Below are 19,719 nucleotides of genomic sequence, written 5' to 3'. Positions count from 1 at the left end.
TTAGCACATGGCAGGCGGGGCACCCCAAGAGGCTAGCAGAGCCATGTCAGTAGGCATGCATCGCTTGCTGTGCAGAGAAAATTGCCATGGGCATGGCTAATTCCTACTTAGAACCACACACAAAACAGCTGGCAGACAGCTGGTTGGTTCCCACAGCTGGCTGTTTGCTGCAGCCTTGGTGAGCTGCTGTCCTTCAGACAACAGAGAAGTATCGCCCCAAGCGTTTCAGTGCCAAACGCTGACCTAACTTAAGACCTGTAATCGGATGGAGGGAGGCTGGTGGGGTTTTGATGTATATTTCCACTGCTGCTGACTGACCTAAGCCTTGGCTTTGTAGGACCGATGAAACGTCAGCCTCTTGTTCCCTGCACTGGCTCTTTGACCATGTTAGGCATGCCCAGGGCTCTGTAGACATGCCAGAGGATGCTGGAGAATAATGGACGGGGATGAGTAAGCAACCAAGCTTCTTCATCACCCAAACAAAGAAAAATCAGCAACTCAGGCCAAAAAGGGCCATTGGCCGAGGCTGCTTCATTGAAACCAGAGGGTGAAAAATCAAAATTCCCCTAAAGCTCTGTGTTTCCAGCTTCTGAGTGCTTGAACAATGAGGAGTAGCTATGGTTTAAGTGTCTGAAGTATCTTTTGAAGATATCAATGCCCCTGCTTTGCTGGACAAACACGTGGCTGCAGACTCAGTCCCGTCTGTTTGCCCAGCGGGGGGAGGACTTGGGTTTTCATTGAGTCATGGATTATAAAGCCAGCAGGAACCACTGTAATCCTGTAGCCTGACGTGTGTTACAGAGGCCATAGGGCTTTCCTGCACTAATTCCTGTTTGAAATAAAACAGCTCTGTTAGAAACACACTCAGCTTGCCATTACCCTCTTTTCTGTAGCATTCACTCAAACCATTTGATGCTTTTCGACTTGAGTTTTTGTGAGTGCTTGAGACTGAAGGTCCAGGATGAGCTAGTCAGACTTTAAACTAAAAAAACCCTCAGCAAACTGCAGTAGAGTCATAATTCTTTTAATTTTGACCAAAAAAAAAAAGTACAAAACAGAGGCTAAGTTGACTTCCTTCCTGTTTGCAAGGATCTTTACAAAAGCACTTTGTTTTGCTTGTGCAAGATTTATTGAAAGGCTGGGTAATTCCAAGTATGCTACAGGTACGTGCATTCCAATTTAGCCTTCTTGGGGCGGGTGTAACATCGGAGGATGTTCGTAACAACCTTTTCTACAGAACAGTAGAAAAACCTAGCTCACAATACAAGTACGTCATGGGGAGTGAAGCAGAGAACATGCAAAGGTCTGAGAGGAAAGGTGACACTGGGAAATGGAGCAAGCGGTCAATATTTGTGGCTGAAATAAAGTTTCTCCTATAGAGAAATACTTTGCGGGGCGGGGGGGGGTCTCCCCTCCTCACTCTCTGCATCGCCTTGTGGGCTGGGGTTAGGGGTTGTTTATTAATACCAATGGATTTGGGTTCGGTCCAATTGGCGGCCTTTGCGCTCCACTGGCTCTATTCACATTGGCTGCAGTTGGGCTCTGGTCAGGAGGGAGCTAAAGACCCAGGTCCTGTGGTGGGGTTTGTTTTCTCTTCTCCGTGGCTGTCTAACTGATGATCTGCCGGGGCCGCCCATAGCCTGTCATGCCAGCCTGCGAGGCCCCCTTGTTGCTGCCCATCTGTAAGCCAATCACATTCTTCCCTTCCTTCAGCTGGCTGTCGGAGAAATCCCGTTTGTACTCCTGGGATTTCCTGGAGAGGGAGAGACAATCATTCCAGGCCCCTGCTCTCCTGAGCATCCCATCCCTAAGCAACGCAGCTGATGGGCAGGAGAGGATAGAGCAGGGATGGGATCCCTTTCCTTCCTCCCTTTCCCCTCCCTGCCCTCACAGCCCAGTTGGGCTCTGCACACCTCTGGGCTTGTGCAGAGATTTTCCTTGGAACTAGAGCTGGCCCAAACTTGTTCACTGCGGAGTCATTCTGACCAAAACAACCAGCTTTTCGTCCGTGTGTTCACGGAAAGGTCCCTGCTTCCATTCCGTTTGTGGGAGCGGGGGGAAAGGCCTGACACCTTGTACAGAAAATGGATGTTCAAAACCTGACAACTTCCCGACTTCGTGGTGCTTTTTTGTGACAAAACAGATTTTTTGGCCTTGGGAAGTTTCATCAAGGACAGAGCCACTGAAGTTTCCTGCCCTGGATAACTGACAGTTTGACCAGCTCTGCACACAGCCCCTGGCTGGAACGCAGGGGAAAGGCAAGAGACCCTGTGCTACCAGCCCAGAGGCCTGGCAGCCATTTGGAGGGGCTAGCATTGACCCCACACCCTACACCTCTGCTCCTGAGGTGCTACCCCCAGTGGCAGGAGATGCTGAGGCCGGGGCTCGGGGAAGGGACGCTTTGCTGCTTACTTCATAAACCAGGAGGGGTCCCCGCGGTAATGTCCATCGTTCTTGGTGACCGCCAGGCTGCCCAAGGCCATGACTGTTCTCTGCACAGCTGCTATGTCTTTGCCTGCAGAAGGAAGAGTGTGTCATACGTGAGTGCCGGAAACCTCTGTGTGCATGTGATATGTAACTCCGCGCCCACATGATGCGCTTTCCTCCACCCACAAAGCTGGAGGAGCCTCGCTCAGTGAGGGGCACAGAGAGGTGCAGCACAGTGCCGGGATGTGCCTAGCCCCCAGGAACCTGCTCTCACCGCCGCCCCACAGCAGCACCCCCAGACGTCCTTACATCAGCGTCTGCAGCACGTGGGTTTGTTCTTTGGGATTAGGCTGTAGAGCATGCCTGCAAAGAGGCAAACGTGTTACCTGCTGGCAACTTCGAACGTGAGCCACCACTCAGCAAAGGCTTGTCAGTCCTATGCAGTAAGTACACACCAGTTGCAGCAGGGCCTACCCTATTTACACTCCCAGTTCTGGGTGGGGGGGTTCCTACCCCCAAGAATGCGCTCAGGGAGGAAGCCCAGCTCCTAAGGGAGCACCACACTTCAGCTCACTCTTTCTTTGGACGCCCCCATCCCTGTCTGTCTCTCTCATATCGATTGGTTTTTACTCGGATTGTGAGTGCCAGGCACAGGGACCAGCTCCTTGTTCTGTGCATGTGTACCATGCCTAGCGCCATGGGGCCGTGTTCCGTGCCGGGGGCTCCTGGGGGCTACAATACTGTAGATGATTAACTAGTAATGCATGCCTGGATCTGCCCGTCACATGGGCAGGACCAGCTGATGCGCCCAGCCCCCTACCCGCACCTTCGAACAGGTCGACTGTCTGGAAGATGTCTGTTTTCACCACACCATAGTCCTCAGCTGCCTTCAGGAACTGGGCCACCTGCTCCATCTGTTTGAAGACCATGGTGGGAGGTGGTTTGGGGATTTTCACAGGCTTTGAGCCTTCTGGGTACAGGCTGTTGACCAGCTCGCTCAGCACCTGCAAGCGAAGGGGAGGGCAGATTCAGCATTGAATGGCCCAGTGCAAAGGGAGCCAGCAGCTGGCCTGGCCCCCACTCAGCCCTAGAGAAAAGCCACACTTACTACGCCATTCTTCAGCCAAACCTGGAACCCCAGCCTGCCACGTTCAGGGCGTCCCACGCCAGCCCCGCACTGGGCCACGATCCACTCCACCAGGCGCTCTTCCAGTTCATCGTCATATTTCTTCTCGATCTTGGACTGCACATCTCTGCTCAGCCCATAGGACGGTCCCTTGTTTGCCATGGTCACTGATGGAACGAGCCCTGGAGGATGGGAAACAAGCTGTGTGAACCCTGCCTATGGCAAACAGAAGCTGGGTTGCACTGTTGGCTCTCTCTCAGCAGCAGAGACGGATGAATCACACGTCATGCGGCCACTTGCTACCCACACTTACTAGCCAATTCCTTTTTCAGGTCCTGCAGCTGGATCTGGGAGACACAATGGACCCCGAGTTTTCTTTGCCTTCCCCAGCACCTCCCGAGCTACTTCTCAGGGGCACTGCCAGAGTCTGTCCTTTTCACACCATGCAATAATGGGGGCTCTGGCTCTCTTGGGCACCTGCTGTCCCATGCCCCATCGCAGGAACATTGCCCCATACCAGCCACAAGTGTTTAACGTGGCTGTGGGAAATACTGCTGGAAGAAGCAACCCTGGGAAGCCCCTGTAGGTGGTTTTAGCCACAGGAGGAGGCAGAATCCTGTTACCAGCCCGCTTTCCGCAGAGGACCAGCTCCATGGAGCTCAGTTTGGGAACCTGTGTGCATGGGCAATTCCCATCGGCACCCTCCTGGGGCACTTGACGAGCACAAGCTGCGGCTGGGCACAGCGCTTTGGAGTGGGAAGGGAGCCAGAGAAGATGTGGATTTGCACTCAACCATGCTGAATGCAGCCTCTGAAGTGAGTTAGCGAGGAGGAGGGGGGTCCAGGCCAGGAAGAGATGTGCTACGCACTTCACCAAGGGGATCCACTCCCCAAAGCCAGACTCCTGACATTTACGTCCTCCCTGCTATAGCCAGTGGTCTCATGCTCTCCAGTGCACTGAGCGTGATCAGCAGCAGAGCTCCATGTTGTGTAATGTTACACAGCAAAGCTCTAGGCTGAGCTGGGGTGTATCACTTCCCTGTGCTCAAATAAAACCAAACTCTTTGGAGAGGAGAGGTCCTCCAGCAGCTGAACTTGTGGACCTGCTCTGGTGTGGAGGGCCATGACTTCTGCTCCCAGTCTGTGATGCCCAGAACCAAGCCAGGTACTCTCGATTCCATTCCACACGGCTGAGCTAGGTGGTGTGAAAACAATCCATCCTACCTTCCTACCAAACCTCCCACACCCAGGGGCCCAAGGCCATGTGCAGACAAACACAAACGCTAGAGAGGGATCACTGCACCCCCCACTGGGCTGCAGCACCCCTCCTCCCCCAACACAGAATGCAGTAGCTGTTTAACATGCACAGCAACATTGCCCAGCGGGACGTGGACCCAGCTCTGTTTGCTATTGGTCTCAATCCCCTGTAGAGCCAGACACAGTGAGAAAAGCCTAGGAGCTGCACGGTGCAGCCACTTACAAGTTCCTGGACTAGATTTATCCAGGAATGGGGCGTTATGCTTCAGCATCCTCCTCTCTTGGAGGAGAATTTCACCCACTCCTCTCTATTGGTTCATGACAGGCTCCCTCCACAGCTGCATGCCTCCAGTGGCGAAAGCGGACTGGCTCCTGTCCCGGGATGAGGAAGACGAGTTGGAAAGGAAGCCCACCCTTCACTCACCCTGAAGCCCCTGCTCTGCAGGACCTATCCTCCAGGAACTTCTCATTCTTTTTTGAACTTGAGGTGACATTTTAGGTTTGGGGGCAGAGGGACTTTAACCGTGATTCTAAAGGCTACTTGGGCACCTGAAAACTTTCTTGGTGTTTTGCAGCTAATGACTTAGATACAGTGCTCCTGTCAATAATTTCTAATTCCTATATAAAGAAAGAAAATTAAATAAATATTAGACCCATTCAGCTCTAATACTTGTTCTGACATCTTGTGTCAATTCACTTAAGGGACACTGGTTAGATTTTAAATATTAGTGTATGTTCTTACTTTGTTACTAACTCTTGAATACTACAGTGGAAACAATTGTAGAAAAACCTAGATGACTTTCTATCCCTTTTTTGCAGTTCATCAAGCTTGGAATAGATCATTTAACTTTTGGAAACATTTTATTAGGGCAAGGCCAAGGCCCTGTGCATTTATACTGCACCTGCCTCGGGCTCTACGGGTTTTACCCTACTACAAACAACAGACTAGAAACTGACTTTAAATAGGAGTGAAACTGACACATTCAAGACACTTTCATAGTATTGCCAACCCCACATTTTCAAAAAATCAAGAATCAGGCTCACCAAAAATCATGAGATTGACTTTAAAATTATGAGATTATGTAAAAATAATAGATTTGATGGGGTTTTTTATTTACATTCTGCTTTTTGGCCCTTAAGGTACATGGGGGGGGGGTGGTCACATTTTGAAGCTTTCTCCACAGCCACAAGGCTAGAAACTTCATTTTTCTGAAAGAAGGAAGGCTGAAATCTTCACATATCACTTGACTCCAGGAGCTGGGGCTTTAAGGAACACAATAATTCTCATGAGACTCATAACAAAATCATGAGCATTGGGAACACTGCTTACACTTCTGTTTAAAGGCTAGTTACTTCCCAGAAGGCTCTTAAACACAACACTACAGTGATTGAGTTGCAGTTTTCACATAATATTTTAAATAAAACACCAAGCTAATTCAATGTTTTAAATCTGGGGAAAAAACTGAGACTTCTGAGGTATCTCAGGGCCACTGCAGGCAGGAAAGGAAAACAAACAGGCACAGGAGCTCTGGGCAGCGCTTCCTTTTGAAAGAAAGAAAGTTGGAGACACAAAACTTCTAGTCCTTAAAAACTTCTATTGCTATTAGGGACTCCACTCCTAGATAGAAACGTCACAATGAACCTGTGATAACATGTGTGGTCAATAACTAAACACGTCATACATAAATATCTGAGCTGTCTTATCCAGAGTCACACATCTTATATGCGTAGGCGCAGGGACTACGTTTCCTGGCATATTCTGAACAGTGCGGAGTGCACATATGGCGCCCAGTGAATAATACAAACCATGACAATAATGGGCGATCTATGGACTCTGTGGATGTGTCACGGAGTGTGGGGGACACAAAGCCCTGCACCCCCAGCTTCCTGCGATTCACCGTGACTCTCAGCCAGCCAGTAACACAGAAGGTTTATTTAGACCACAGGAGCACAGTCCAGGACAGGTCTTGCCGGTACAGACAACAAGACCCCCTTTAGTTAGGTCCATCTGGGGCCCCAGGGAGTCCACAGCCCCGTCAGAGCCCCCCTCCATTTCCCAGCCAGCTTCAAACTAAAACTCCCTCCAGCCTCTCACTCAGCCTCCCCCCGGCCCCTCCCCCAGCCTTTGTGTCCTTTGTACAGTGTCTCAGGGAGAGGTGTTACCTGTCCTCCAACCCCCCTCCTGGGCTCTCATGTTACATGCTCAGGTATCCTCCCTTCCCCAATGCAGGCAGTCCCAGCAAAACTCCCCTGAAACCTTCCCAGGTTAAATACGCCCCACTCAGCATTGAAATAACACATCAAGAACATTCCCACTTCATCACAGGATGCACTTTCTGTTCTTTGTTCTGGAACTGGTCTCAATACAGCTGAACTATTAAGCATTTGATGTATAATCACATTTAATACTCAGATGGTACTCTCTCATTCCTTCCTTTTCTCAAACTCAGAACACAAAATGACAAAACAAAGTGGTTTTCGGTTAAAATCTAAAATGGCACAGCAGGCATTGCTGGACAACCCACGGAATGCCTGTGCGACCTCAGGGCAGTGCTGTAGGGACAGAGTTTCAAAAGTTTTTAGGCACCCAAAGATGCAGCTGGGCATCTAGTGGGGTTTACAAAGCACTGAACCGTCTAAGCCCTTCTGAAAATCCCATTAGGTGCCTAAATACCATTGAAAATCTGGCTTTTAGTCTGTGTGTGCCTCAGTGCTCCAGCTGTACAATGGGCATAACAGCATTGCTCGACCTCACCGAGGGGCTGTGATGTGAGGTGCTCAGATACTGCAGTGATGGGGCCACATAAGTACCACAGGTAGAGTGGGAACTTCTCTATGTCACTGCTAGCCCGGCCCCTTCTTTTCACTTATGCCCCTCACACCTTCCTCTTTTCTGAATGCAACCTTGGCTCAGAGGGCTTAGCTGTATTTCTTCTGAGTCTCCTGTGTTCACTCTTCAACACCCAATTCACAGAGGGCTTCCTGTTTTACAGGTTCATCCAGGGCCAGTGCTACCATTTAGGCCAACTAGGCGGTTGCCTAGGGCGCCAAGATTTGGGGGCACCAAAAAACGGCACACCAAAAATTTTTTTAAAGCGTTTCAGTGGCCGCTGCGCTGGGAAGGAGAGGAAGTCTGAGCTGCAGCCGGCAGCCCAGGGGTTCCCCTGGGTCAGCGCGCCGCTGGCAGCCCGGGGGTTCCACCGCACAGTTGCTGCTTCGCTTCTCCTGCCTCCCAGGCTTGCAATCAGCTGTTTGGTGCTACAAGCCTAGGAGGATAATTAGAGCGGGGGGCAGTGTGCTCGGGGAAGACACTGTGAGCTGGGGTGGGGAGGTACCGCGTGGCTCCCCAGGCCACAGGGTGAGAAGCTGCAGCGGGGGTGTGGGGGGATGTGTCTCAGGGCGGGGAGCTGCTGCAGGGCTGCGGGCGGTGCAAGGTGGAAGTTTTGCCTAGGGCCCTGGATTCATCTAAGGGATGTCCAGCTCCTTAATTAAATTACCAGCCTTTTCTGATCTTAATCACCGTGCCTCTGTTTGTAAACAAAACACTGACTCCGGGGGCACAAGCTGGGAGAAGCCCTCTCTGCAGAACTCGCACTCCACACGAATGCCAAGCTCCGCCTGGGGCGTTAGCACTCTTGACACTTAACTGCTTGGGGGTCAATTCCCCATGTCTCTGCCTGCACACACCTCCCTGACCAGTCAGGGGATAAGCAGGTAATGCTAGCCAGGCACACTTTGCTTGGTGCAGCCCAGGGTCTTCACTGCCACTGTGCACCTGGTCCTACACCTCACAGCCTGCCCCCAAACCCCAGCAGGACCTCCCTGTGGGACCTCGCCCTTCTCGCCCAGGCGTCCCCTCATGCTGTGGCTGCTTTGCTGGCCACTGGAATCGCCATCCTCCCCTCCTGGCTCTGCAGCAGCCTCTGCCCATGGCATTGCATCTGTCTTTGTGTGCTCCCACCGCTGTGCCAGCGCCCCCGACCCCGGCAGGCTGGAGAAGCTCTTCCTGGAGCTGGGACTGTCCCAGGACCCACAAGAACAACTCTTAACTACCAGCCCTCAGGGGCTCGGAGGTCAGGTGAAAATGCAGCCCCCTCATCCTGAGGGCCATTGGCTGGATTTCAGAGCTGCATGTTTGTCCCTGCCATGCCGAGTCCCGTGCCCCAGACAGGCTGCGACACAAGCCACTGCTACTGCTCAGGTCAGCAGGCACTCTCTCCCAGTCCTCAGCCAGTGCGACAACACTCTGGGTTAGGAACCAGGTCCCCCGTGGGCTCCCGGGCACTCCCGGCCCAGCAGAGTCAGCACAGAGCTAGTGACTCCCTTGGCATGCGGCAGCTTTGCCCTGGGACTGGGGCAGTGCTCTATGTTATTGCACAGCTACCCAGAGACATGCAGCGTTCAGGAATGTGCAGCCCTGCTCCCAGCGGGTGATCGGGGAGGGCGGGGTCCCCCTGCTCTGACTGCGTTTTATTGGAAAGGCTCAAACAGAAGCCTTGTAGGCAGAGCAGTTCTGCAGCGCCAGTTCCCCATTCTGAGGAGGGGAGCAGCCCTAGCTCCTGCTGAGATCCCAGGGGCAGGGCAATTACTGGCATGAGCTCTGCAAACCCAAGAGGGAGCACGTTGGGCTGCATGAACCTGCCAGTGGGATCTGTGCCGATTACCATGTAAGGTCATCCCCAGGACAAGATGGCTGACAGCAGCCCATGGGCGTGTGAGGGAAGGGCTACAGCTCTGCGGGCCAGGGAGGTGGCTGAACTGAACTGGCCGCCCAGAGGATGCTCAGTGCCTGGCTCCCACACAGAGATGAGAAGCCCTAGTGGGTCCTGCCCCGTTCACCAAGGCAGCATCGCTCCAGACAGTGCACTGCCCAGCCCAGGTCTAAGCAGGCCAAGCACTGGGCCTTCCATGGGCCCAGAAGGCTAATGGGCTCAGACAGCGTCCCTGATCTCACACGCAGGGGCAATAACTAGCTCCTTTGGAAGAGTCCTGGTTAGATGCTGGTGTTAGGCAAAAGCTGCATCCTGTGGCTTCCCAGCTACCCCGCTGTGTCAGCACCAGAAATCCCCTAAGAACACTGGTCCCAGCCCGATGGGCATGGCTAGAGACGGCTGTTCCTACCACAGCTTTCGTGTGCTCTCCCGCACTGACTCAGCCTGGCCAGCCGCAAGTGTCCCAAACCCCGGAGACAGGGCTCAGAAATCACAAGACTGGCCTACACCTCTCGAGATGGTTGAAATGGTAAACGCTGGGCCTGCCTCTCTGCTCTCTGGTTTCTGAGCCATTCGGATACTCCAGGTCACAGGCTAAAGTTTTTCTTTGCAACAGGATGCTGCGCAGCTTGGGTTCTCCTGGCTCCAGGACTCAAGGAGCTGGAGCCTCACGGAAAACACCAGCTGTGGCGAGACTTGCAGCACAGTGATGAGAGCTGGCGGCTGTGAACGCTGCTCCGCAGCCACTTGGCTGGACCTGGGGCCTGTCACAGGCCGCAAGCTGCCTCAGCACAGGGCCCTGCAACACGCAGGGCTGGTTAAGCTGGGGAGAAGGAGAGGTTGGTACAGCTGAGAAGGAAGAATTTTTCTGAGATGCTGCCATCAGCGGCCAGTCAGTGGCCAGTAGATAATGGGCCCAGCCAAGCAGCGTGTCTGGGAGGCCGAAACCTGAAATAATGGCCAGGGGCTAGAGTTCTCCCCATGCGACTTGTCTGGTGCTGGTGGAGATGCAGTAGGGCTGGATTTGTCCCTTTCAGTGCCACATTGCTAGAGCCTGAGCCTGCTCCTAGCACACCCACGCGCCCCCCTGGCGTCAGCGCCGCTGCCCTGGCCTCGCTGAACGCAGGCAGGCCCCTGGTTACCAGCTGACTCTGGAACTGTCGGGTACAGCAGCAGGAGAGCAAGACTTCCAAAGAGCTCAGGCTTCTCTCTGCTCCCATGCAAGTCGCTGGTCAAACGCCTGTTGGCTGCAATGCAGCTGAGTGCGGCCAGTGCTGAGTACTCAGAAAAACCCACCCACAGCCTCTTGCTCTTCCCTCTGAGCTTCTCTCACACAACAACAATTATGGTCAGTTTCTGTCTCCCCAGGGGAATTCCTGTCGCAAGAGACACAAGCAACCCTCAGCTTGACACTGTCAGTGAATAAAGCAGCTCAGGCCCCAGCCATGCAGCCCCAGCCCCCTATGTCTCCACACTGCAGCCATGCAGAGCAGTCTATTTTAATGCCCATGCCTGGAGGGTGCCCCTCTGGATTGGCCTGCTCCCCATTCGTGTGGAGTGAAGAGGGAGGGGTGCATGCACTGGCACTTGGAACTTTTCCAGTTCTCTCACTGTCCCACTGTGATCACTGGGGCTCCAGCTCCCAGGTGAAATGGAGAAATCTGCTAACACGCCAGGAGGAGATGGGGTATCCCTGCAGAGTTAAGAAATACCCACACCTAAGCTGTCAGTGTGCAGAGATCCCACTAGCTCTGCCTGGCGAGCAGACAGCAGCCCCTGGCTCTCACTGCCTGGGGTGAGTGCCCATATATAAGCAGTGGAGAACCTGTCCATCAAGGCCAGCCCTCACTGCTTCAGGAGGCTAATTATCACTTGCTAAGGAGAAGCCTGCCAGTGCATTAACAAATCATTGGCCCATCCTGTCTCGGCACCAGCCTAGGAAATTTGCCCCTGCTCCGGCGGGCAGCCACTTCTGCATCTACGAGTTTACCTGCATCCTGAACATCTAGTCCTCCGCCTGGTCCCCATGCATCTCACAGGGTGAGCAGCATCTCGTCACGCTGGGAGTGACAGAGTGACAGACCTCAGGCCAGGAGAGACTCTTAGGATCCAGCCTGACCTCATGTGTAAAACAGGTCTCACCCAGGCTGTAGAATGTGGCTTGTAGAAGAACCTAGGCTACCAGAAAACCAGAGGCCTGGCCAGTGTGAGATGCTGCCAGGTGGATGTGGAACAGCTAGCCCTGGACTTTAAGCCCTTTCGAATTACCTAAGCAGGTATGATTCCAAAGCATTTATTGGCTGCAGGTCTACAGGCGCCAGCTGCTCATTGGGTCCCAGGGATTTGCCCCGGGGACAGCCCCCAGCAGGGAGTGTCCCAGAGGATGCCAGTCTCATCACAGACCAGGCTTCACCACAAGAGGGCACCACCATGCTCCCCCAGATGTGCACTCCTGCAATGGGGCGAGGAGCTAACCCCACTGCCGTGTGGGGCTGAGGGCCCCCTTTGCTAGCGAATGGGTCAGCAGACACAGCACTAACTCCAGTCAGTGTCCTGAGGTTGCTTTTACAAGTGGTCTGTGCCATTTGTGTATCGTGTTCTGTTCTTTAAAAGCCCCTCAGAGACCATATGTGGTGCTGGGGTCTGTACTTTTAAGGGCTGAGCTCCCCACCCCACAGCACCTGGGCAAGACACCGTGACACTCTTCTTATGCCCAGTCCGTGGGAACGGGACACAGCATGCAGCCGAGCTCCTGCAAGCCCCATAAGCCCTGAGCATCTCTGACCACCACCCCATGCACCATTTCCAGTCAGCTTCAGAACATCCATCCAGCCCTGCCAGGATCCATTTCATCTGTTTCCTTTGTCAGAGTTCTTTACTTCTGCAAACTCCCCAGTAACTGCCTACTGCCCCGTTTCCCTCTGGCTAACACAGACACACCCCTAGCACACCAAGGGACTGGCCCGCCCAGCTAGGGAAGGCATCTTCCCCACACGCAGCCCCAGCCCCAGCCCCAGCCCCAGCCCCAGCCGGGGCCAGGCCACCTGCCTGTGGAATGCAGTGGGAGACACAGAAATAAGTTTAGCTTTTAAACAAAGGCGGGGGGGGGGGGAGGAACCTTCTTCCTTTCTCTTGCAAGCCTGAGCTCCTGGAGAAAGCTGGGTGCTCCTGCATAGCCTGCACCGTGGCTCTTGGAAAGCATCAAGCAGAGCAGCTGGCTGGGTGGGCTCTGGACAGTCCTGCACAGAGGAAAGGTACCCTCAACATCCCCCCGTCCCTCCTCACAGTTCGGCCACCTTTCAGTGTCTGGCTAGGACACTGTTCAGCGCAGAGAGGGAACAGACCCTGGAACAATCCCCCACCTGCCAGTTTTAGCAGATGGGGGAGAGCGGAAAGAATGCACAGGGAGCAGCCGCCCATCAGCAAACCCCAGGAACTCACCAAGAAATCAAAGGCCCTTCTGCCAGGCTTTCCAAACGAGAGCTTGAGAACCCTGCAGTGCATTTCTTCACCTGCTAGAGCCCCTGGCGAGGAGAGAGCTCAGAGCGAGGCTACTGTCCCCAGCCTCCCACCCTGCTGGCTCTCTGTTTAGCCTGGACAGCAGGCATCTGCTCTGCCTGCTGTCTTCTTTGCCTTGCTCCCCCCTCCCCCCCGCACCAGCTGCCCCACTCCAGGCTCACAGCCGGAGGTTCAAGGATGCACTTACAAGAAGATGCTCACGGAGGACGCTCTGCCTGGGAGTCTGGAATCTGCAGATGCTGGAGGCTGGCCCTTGTGCTAAAAGGCCAGTTCGAAGGACAGTGATGTCACCAGCACCCCCTCTGGGCCCCACCCCACCAGCCCCACCCCTCTCCTCTGTTTGAGAAGCCAGGCCCTTCATCACAGCAATGACTCTCTGCCCAGGCACCATATTTGGGGAAAGACTCTGAAAGACAGTGACTAAAGAGTCTGTGGGAAGCATTCTCCACATGCCTGGGAGCGAATGATTTTCAGGGCCGGGACAAAACAGGGTCCTGGGGTCTGATGGAGTAAGTCCTTTTATAGACAGAAGCTCACCAGGGCTCCTGGTGAATGTACAGGGAAGTTTTTGTCCCTGACTTCATAGCTGGTTTTCCCATGTGCTCACATTCCCCATCATCGGCAGGGCTAGAGACTTGCAAGCAAGGCTTCCCAGAGGGCCTGAGCTGGAGGCAGGCTGATGTGGGGCGGCCAGGGGATGAAGCTACCTCCCGAACCGGGCACCCCTGGGGATGCCAGTGGGCTGTGAGACAGCGTAGCTGGCTTTTCAGCAAATCACATTATCGGTTTTTATAGAGAAACCTTCCCTGCTCATACCAGCAGAGTCACCTAAAAAACCTCAGTCATTCCCCCACACACCAAGGCTGTTCCACAGGTCGATAGCTCCTGAGGCCAAGACTCTGACTTTGGGGGCTTTCATTGCTGGGCACCTGGTATGAGACACCATAGGGCCTGTTTTCAGAAGTGCTGAGCACCCATACCCCAGGCACAGCCCTGGGTCTCAAGTTGCACATGGAAAGCTAGAGGTTCCAGAAGACACAGGTATCAGAGGGGTAGCCATATTAGTCTGGATCTGTAAAAGCAGCAGAGAATCCTGTGGCACCTTATAGACTAACAGACGTTTTGGAGCATGAGCATTCGTGGGTGAATAGTCACTTCTTCGCATCCCAGCCCAATCCTGCTCGGGCGCTAAGGCCTGACCTGCTCGGAGTGCAAGGAGGGACAGAGCATTTTTAAGTTGGGGGAGAAACGTGATTTGGGCAAACGGCTGGTGTCAGTTACAAGAGCAAAATCGTACCCTGAGCCCAGTCACAGCCCCCACAACATGAGGCCGCAGAGCTAAGCCGCCTCTCTGTCCCCTCAGCTGCAGCAGAGAAGCCGGGGTCTCCACCACAGGTCTTAGCTAGGCTGGGGGCACGTCGCCCGCTGCGCTCTGAAGGCAGGAGAGAGGAAGTGGGTCTTATCCTGTCCCAGAGGTGGGGCTGGCTTTAACGCAACACTTGGGTGTTAGCAACATAACTCCAGCAGCTCCCACTGTCTGCCCAGGACCTCTCCTCAGAGCCCCTTGGTGCCCGAGGCTTTTAGTGCCCTGATTCTGGCTGCGCTTGTCTGCGGCAGGATGCACGTCTCATCGTTCTCCCACCAGGCGCCTGGCTCAGCCCCCTGGGGAGCCTCCTGGAGCAAAGTGCCTGTAAACACCCCTGCTCCGCGGCACCCCTAGCTGAGGCCCAGGGAGGCCCATTGGCTGCCCAGCGATGGAGCTGAACAAACTCCACACAGACTGAGGCCAATGCCCCTGGGCCAATGGAGGGAGGGCTCAGGTGGGCGCTGGTTGTCAGACTGGGCTGCCAACGCCTTTGCTGCTGTGTGGATTGCTGATGTGGGCTCTGAGGTGAGGCTGTGAGTCTCATTCACCTGGCATGGGGGAGCCATGCAACCCCTCCCCCCCAAACACGCACTGTGTTCCACTGCTGGGATGCTCAAGGGTTAATGGGACAAGGCACATGACTATGCAGAATTTGGGGTCTAAGCCACCCCTCCTGCAGCCTGGGGGCAGCTCTGTGGGGGCTGCAGGGACAGCCTTCGCCCGGCTTGCTCTCTAGCTCGGCTTTGAAGCAAGAATTTCAGCAGCTAAACCTTGCAGTGGAGCAAGAGTGACATCGCCTGGTCAGCAGGGCCTCGGGGCCGGCGGAGCTCTGGCAGACTAACAGCTGAGCTCTGACGGTGCAGAGCCCAGGGCAGGGTGGACCCTGGGCCAGTCCCACACAAGGGCTCCATGATGCATACAGAATCCTGTGGCTAGAGGAGTCCCAAAATGTCTGGCGTCTCCTCTGAGCTGGAGTGACTTAGTGACAATTTTAAATAAACTTCTAGGAACTGAGTACAGTGGGCTTACGTGCTTGCCTTCCCCTCCAGGGGCAAACGTGGCTGGGTCACAGTCAGACATGAAATGAATCTGGGGGGGCTTGTGACGTGTCACCCCATGTTCTTTATGAAAACATGCTTATGATATGACTATGACATAACTGAGACGTACTTCATGCAAGATGGCTCATGTGAGATATCATTGGAAAGGTTGTGATTTACTGAATGTGATTATCCAATTTGTATGCCTGTGTCATTTCTGTATCTGAAGTTAGGAGTATTGACAATGTATCTGTATTTCAAGCTATGCTACTTTGGGTGACCCCTGCTGCTAACACTTCAGGTACAACAATGAAAAAGCCACACAGGGTGGAAGGCCCATCAGTGAGGACAATGGACTGTGAAGCTTGGCCTTCCTACAGGTGCTCCATACTGCCCCTGACTCATGGGTTAATGTCTTTTTTACCTGTAAGGGGTTAACAAACAGTGAATCTGGAACACCCGACCAGAGGACCAATCAGGAGACAAGATACTTTAAAAATCTCGGTGGAGGGAAGTCTTTGTTTTGTGTGTTTTTCTTTGTCTGTTGTTCTCTCTGGGTTCTGAGAGTGACCACATGTACCTACAGGCTCTCTAATCTTCTGTTCAAATTTAGTAAGTACAAAAGTAGCAAGGCAGTTTAGTCTTTTTGATTGTTTTCTTTATTTGCAAATGTGTATCTGGCTGGTAGAATTTTAATATGTATTTGGCTGGAAGTATTTTAAATTGTATTTCTGCTGGAGGAAGGCTTCTCTCTAGTTTCTATAAGCTGAAAGACCCTGTAATACTCCATCTTGAATTTACAGTGATTATCTTTACTCTTTCTTTCTTTTATTAAAAGTTTTTCTCTTTAAAAAACCTGATTGATTTTTTCCCCTTGGTAAGGCTCTAAGAAATGGAGTCTGTACCCACCAGGGAATTGATGGGAGAAGGGAGAGAGAGGAGTGGGGGGAAAGGTAAATTTCCTCTTTGTTTTAGATTCACGAAGCTTGAATTTGTATTGCCTCTGGGTGAGGGGAAAAGGAGACGGGGGAAGGGACCTTCCTCCCTGTTTTAAGATTCAAGGAGTTTGAATCACAGTGATCTTCCAGGGTAACCCAGGGAGGGAAAGCCTAGGAGAGGCACCAGTGGGGGAAAGGATTTATTTTCCTTGTGTTAAGATCCAGGGGGTCTGGGTCTTGGGGGTCCCTAGGGAAGGTTTTGGGGGGACCAGAGTGTACCAGGCACTCCAAGTCCTGGTTGGTGGCAGCACTACAAGATCTAAGCTGGTACTTAAGTTTAGGGGGATTCATGCTCGTACCCTATCTTTCGGACTCTAAGATTCAGAGTGGGGTTTATACCATGACAGAGGACAATGGACTGTGGAGCTTGGCCTTCCAACTTTTGTCTCAGTTCAGCAAAGTCAGCACAATGTAAAAGCTACAGCTCACAGAGCCCAGGACGTGTCCTAGGCATACAGCCGAGCCCTGGGGTGAAAGTCCGAGCAAAGTTCTTGCCAGTGCAGTCAGCATAATGATATGTGTGGACCTGCTGCACATACACGTGCACCCACCTGTCACACGAACGGAGTGTGGTGCCTCTAGCAATCAGACTGCCCTCCCCACTCTGTGATACCTGCCCCCCTTCTGTTTTGTGCTGCACACCTCTCTGCCCGTGCAAAGGGAGCCTGACCCACTGTGACACAGAAACTCCTGGGCAAAAGGTCCTGTTCTTCGCAAACAACTCTTGTCTCAGACCCAACGAACTCACTACAACAAATATATTGTTTACAGGGTGTGTGTCCATAACAGGGTAACATGTGAGGTGTTTGCTGCAAGCTAGTAACCTACTGATGTTCATACCCATGGTGTGGTGTGCGCGGGTGATATGTAAGGAATAATGTAGCTACAGTAAAGTTTATGCCCTTATGGTATTAAAGTTAAAAGGAGCCACCAAGCAAAACTATCACTCGGTGACATCCTATTCATGCAGGCAGGAGCCATCCCCCCACCCGCCAGTGAGCTTATGCCAGGCGCTACTGTCCGCCATTCCCCATCAAGGACAACTGCAAACAATCAAAGCCACTGGGAGGTGATACAGCCAGGGGGTGGGAGCGTACCAGCAAGAGAGGCTCTGTAGCCATTTACTGCGGAGACACCTTACGGAGTGGGGGTGTTTTATGGAGGATTGGAGCCTCTTCCTGGCAGCGGGCCAGCTCTGCAGCAGCCTCCCCTTTGGGAGTAAGTAACCTCCTTTACTAGCTAGGGAAGGTAGCTAGTGATCAGTGTCGGCGCTGGTCTGTATTTTAGGGTTTTGTTTTGTAGTGTAACCACTTCCACCACTCTATTTCTAGTGGGATCTCGATTCTTTCTGAAATAAACCTTCTCTGGTCTCCTCACAAGGGCTGTGTAGTTTACAGTCCAGCTAGACAAGACTGACACAGGAAGATTTTGCATCTGGGGATCTGACTCCCTGAGAGACTCAGTGTCTTGCCCAAGTCATGCCCAGACTCTGGGGCAGAGCAGGGAAGTGATCCTAGATCTCCTGAGTGAGAGCCCAGTGCCTGAGCTACCAAACTCTCCTGATGCACAAAACTGAAGCCATGACATCTTGTGCTCATTAGCGATCCCCTAACACTTTTCATGAGTGGGATGCTAGCCCCAGCCTCCTGGCTAGATGATGTTCTGCCTCTCTACGTCCCCCTACAAGCTTCAGATTTATGGCCTTATTCTCCTCTTCTATCTGAAACCGGTGTAGCATTGCTGTGTGTCATTAGATTGCTGTGTCATTGCAGCCCAGAGATGACTGCATTTCCCTGCTATACAAAGCTCACCAGCTGCTCTGGGCTGCCAGGTGCTGCACAGACACACAACAAGATGCTCTTCATAGTAGTTATGTGGCCTTGCCCTATACCTGGAACTAAACTTACTTCTAGTTTCTCCTTTACCAAACCCTGACTCTTAGAACACCCCTTTTTCCTGTACTATCAATGTATATAGCCTAATTGTCCCTAGACTGCTAGATAACACTGACTGAGACCCCTTGAGTAGGAGAGAGGTGCTTTGGAGGGTTGTTTTATACAGACTGCTCCATGGTGGTTGGCTGATGAGGAAGGGGCAGGGATGTGGAGGTGGGACATTTATTGAGAGCAGAGGAAGTTGGTGTGTGGAATGCAGCAGCAGGGTGGTTGAAAGCAGGTGTGTAAGTGGGAACAGGTGTGGAGACCAGTGGCTAAGAGGGTTAGTGGCTGAATGGCTGGAGGGAGACACAGATTGTGCCTGGATTAGGGATTGAGTGTGAGTAGTGAAGATGGGGTGTGTAAAAAAGTAGTGGAAGGAAATTGGGGAGTAGGCACATGGGCTGAGGGTAAATATGGGCAATAATCAGCTCTTGTAGTTCTCCAAGCACTCTGTGCAGCAGGGTCGTTATTAGCTGCCCCATTTCATAGCCGGGGCCCAGTGCGGGGAAGTGATTCCTAAGCTCAGGCAACAAGACTGCAGCAGAGCTGCCAATTGGTGTGTCTCAATAACACTGAGCTTTTCTTTCTCTAGTAGACTTGGAGATGCCTCGGTCCTCGGACCTGTTCAGTGCCATGTCTCAGATCAGGGCTTGCTCAGGGTATCTGAATGGCTAACCTCGGTCTCCAGCAACCTAGTCTCCCCAGAGAGCCCCAGGGGCTGGTGCCCCATCTCTGGTTGTCCTGATGCTATGCATTACGGGCTAGACAAGTGAGCTGGCCTCTCCTTGAATTAGAAATGGGTGAAGTAGAGCTGCTAGGTCTCTGCCTGAAGGCTTTGCAGTTGAAGCCGTGTGTGTGTGCACGTGCGTGCGCAGAGCTGGGTGTTGCTCGTTGGGAGACAGACTGAGATGTTTTGGCTTTTTGAGTCCCTGCTGTTCTCAGATGTCATCTGGCATAACCCCCTCTCACACACACGCTGCTGCACGCTGCTAGCCCTGCTGCCCTGCAAGACAGGAGTGAGGGTCTGGGTTACGAATCAGGGGGCTGTACCTCCCTTTGCAGCAGGGGAGCCCGGCTCCTGGGCACTCCTGCCTGTGGTGCCTCCAGCCCTGTCTGCTTCATTTGCTGCTCGTCTGCCTGTTGCTCCCCCAGAACCCAGCCCAGGTCAAGCAGCATCTCCAATGTGGTTTGTCTGGAGAGGGGCCGGGCCTGGCGGTGCTGGGTGTGGGGCTGGCAGCTGTTGAGATAAAGCAGGTATCCGCTCACCTTTGAGGTCGCTCACTTGCTCACGGCTGCGCTGCCGTGTGGTTAGCTGATTAGCTCACAGTGGGGCCCTAC

General features: G+C 53.1%; 1 protein-coding gene across 1 annotated transcript; it reads right to left on the bottom strand.

Moving 5' to 3' along the window:
- Positions 1-1,008: 1,008 nt before the first annotated feature.
- On the bottom strand, positions 1,009-13,326 carry TAGLN (transgelin). The gene is made up of 5 exons (XM_032796084.2): positions 13,228-13,326; positions 3,536-3,735; positions 3,254-3,431; positions 2,413-2,515; positions 1,009-1,753 (listed from the first exon to the last, which is right to left on the bottom strand). The coding sequence occupies exons 2-5, from the start codon at positions 3,713-3,715 to the stop codon at positions 1,609-1,611; spliced, it is 606 nt and encodes a 201-aa protein (XP_032651975.1). The 5' UTR covers positions 3,716-3,735; positions 13,228-13,326; the 3' UTR covers positions 1,009-1,608.
- Between the last annotated feature and the right edge of the window lie 6,393 nt (positions 13,327-19,719).

Source organism: Chelonoidis abingdonii, chromosome 18, assembly GCF_003597395.2.
Source record: "Chelonoidis abingdonii isolate Lonesome George chromosome 18, CheloAbing_2.0, whole genome shotgun sequence".
In the NCBI taxonomy this organism is placed as follows: Eukaryota; Metazoa; Chordata; order Testudines; family Testudinidae; genus Chelonoidis; species Chelonoidis abingdonii.
The sequence above is the reverse complement of the archived record's forward strand: the minus strand, read 5'-3'. Positions and strand labels throughout refer to the sequence as shown.

Bases quoted from the DNA above. Each gene is read 5' to 3' on its own strand.
- TAGLN (XM_032796084.2), bottom strand. From the start codon at position 3,715: ATGGCAAACAAGGGACCGTCCTATGGGCTGAGCAGAGATGTGCAGTCC. The intron at 3,432-3,535 runs GTAAGTGTGGCT...CTTCGCTTGCAG, and splicing joins TTTGGCTGAAGAATGGCGTA to GTGCTGAGCGAGCTGGTCAA. The intron at 1,754-2,412 runs GTAAGCAGCAAA...CTCCCTCTCCAG, and splicing joins GACCCCTCCTGGTTTATGAA to GAAATCCCAGGAGTACAAAC.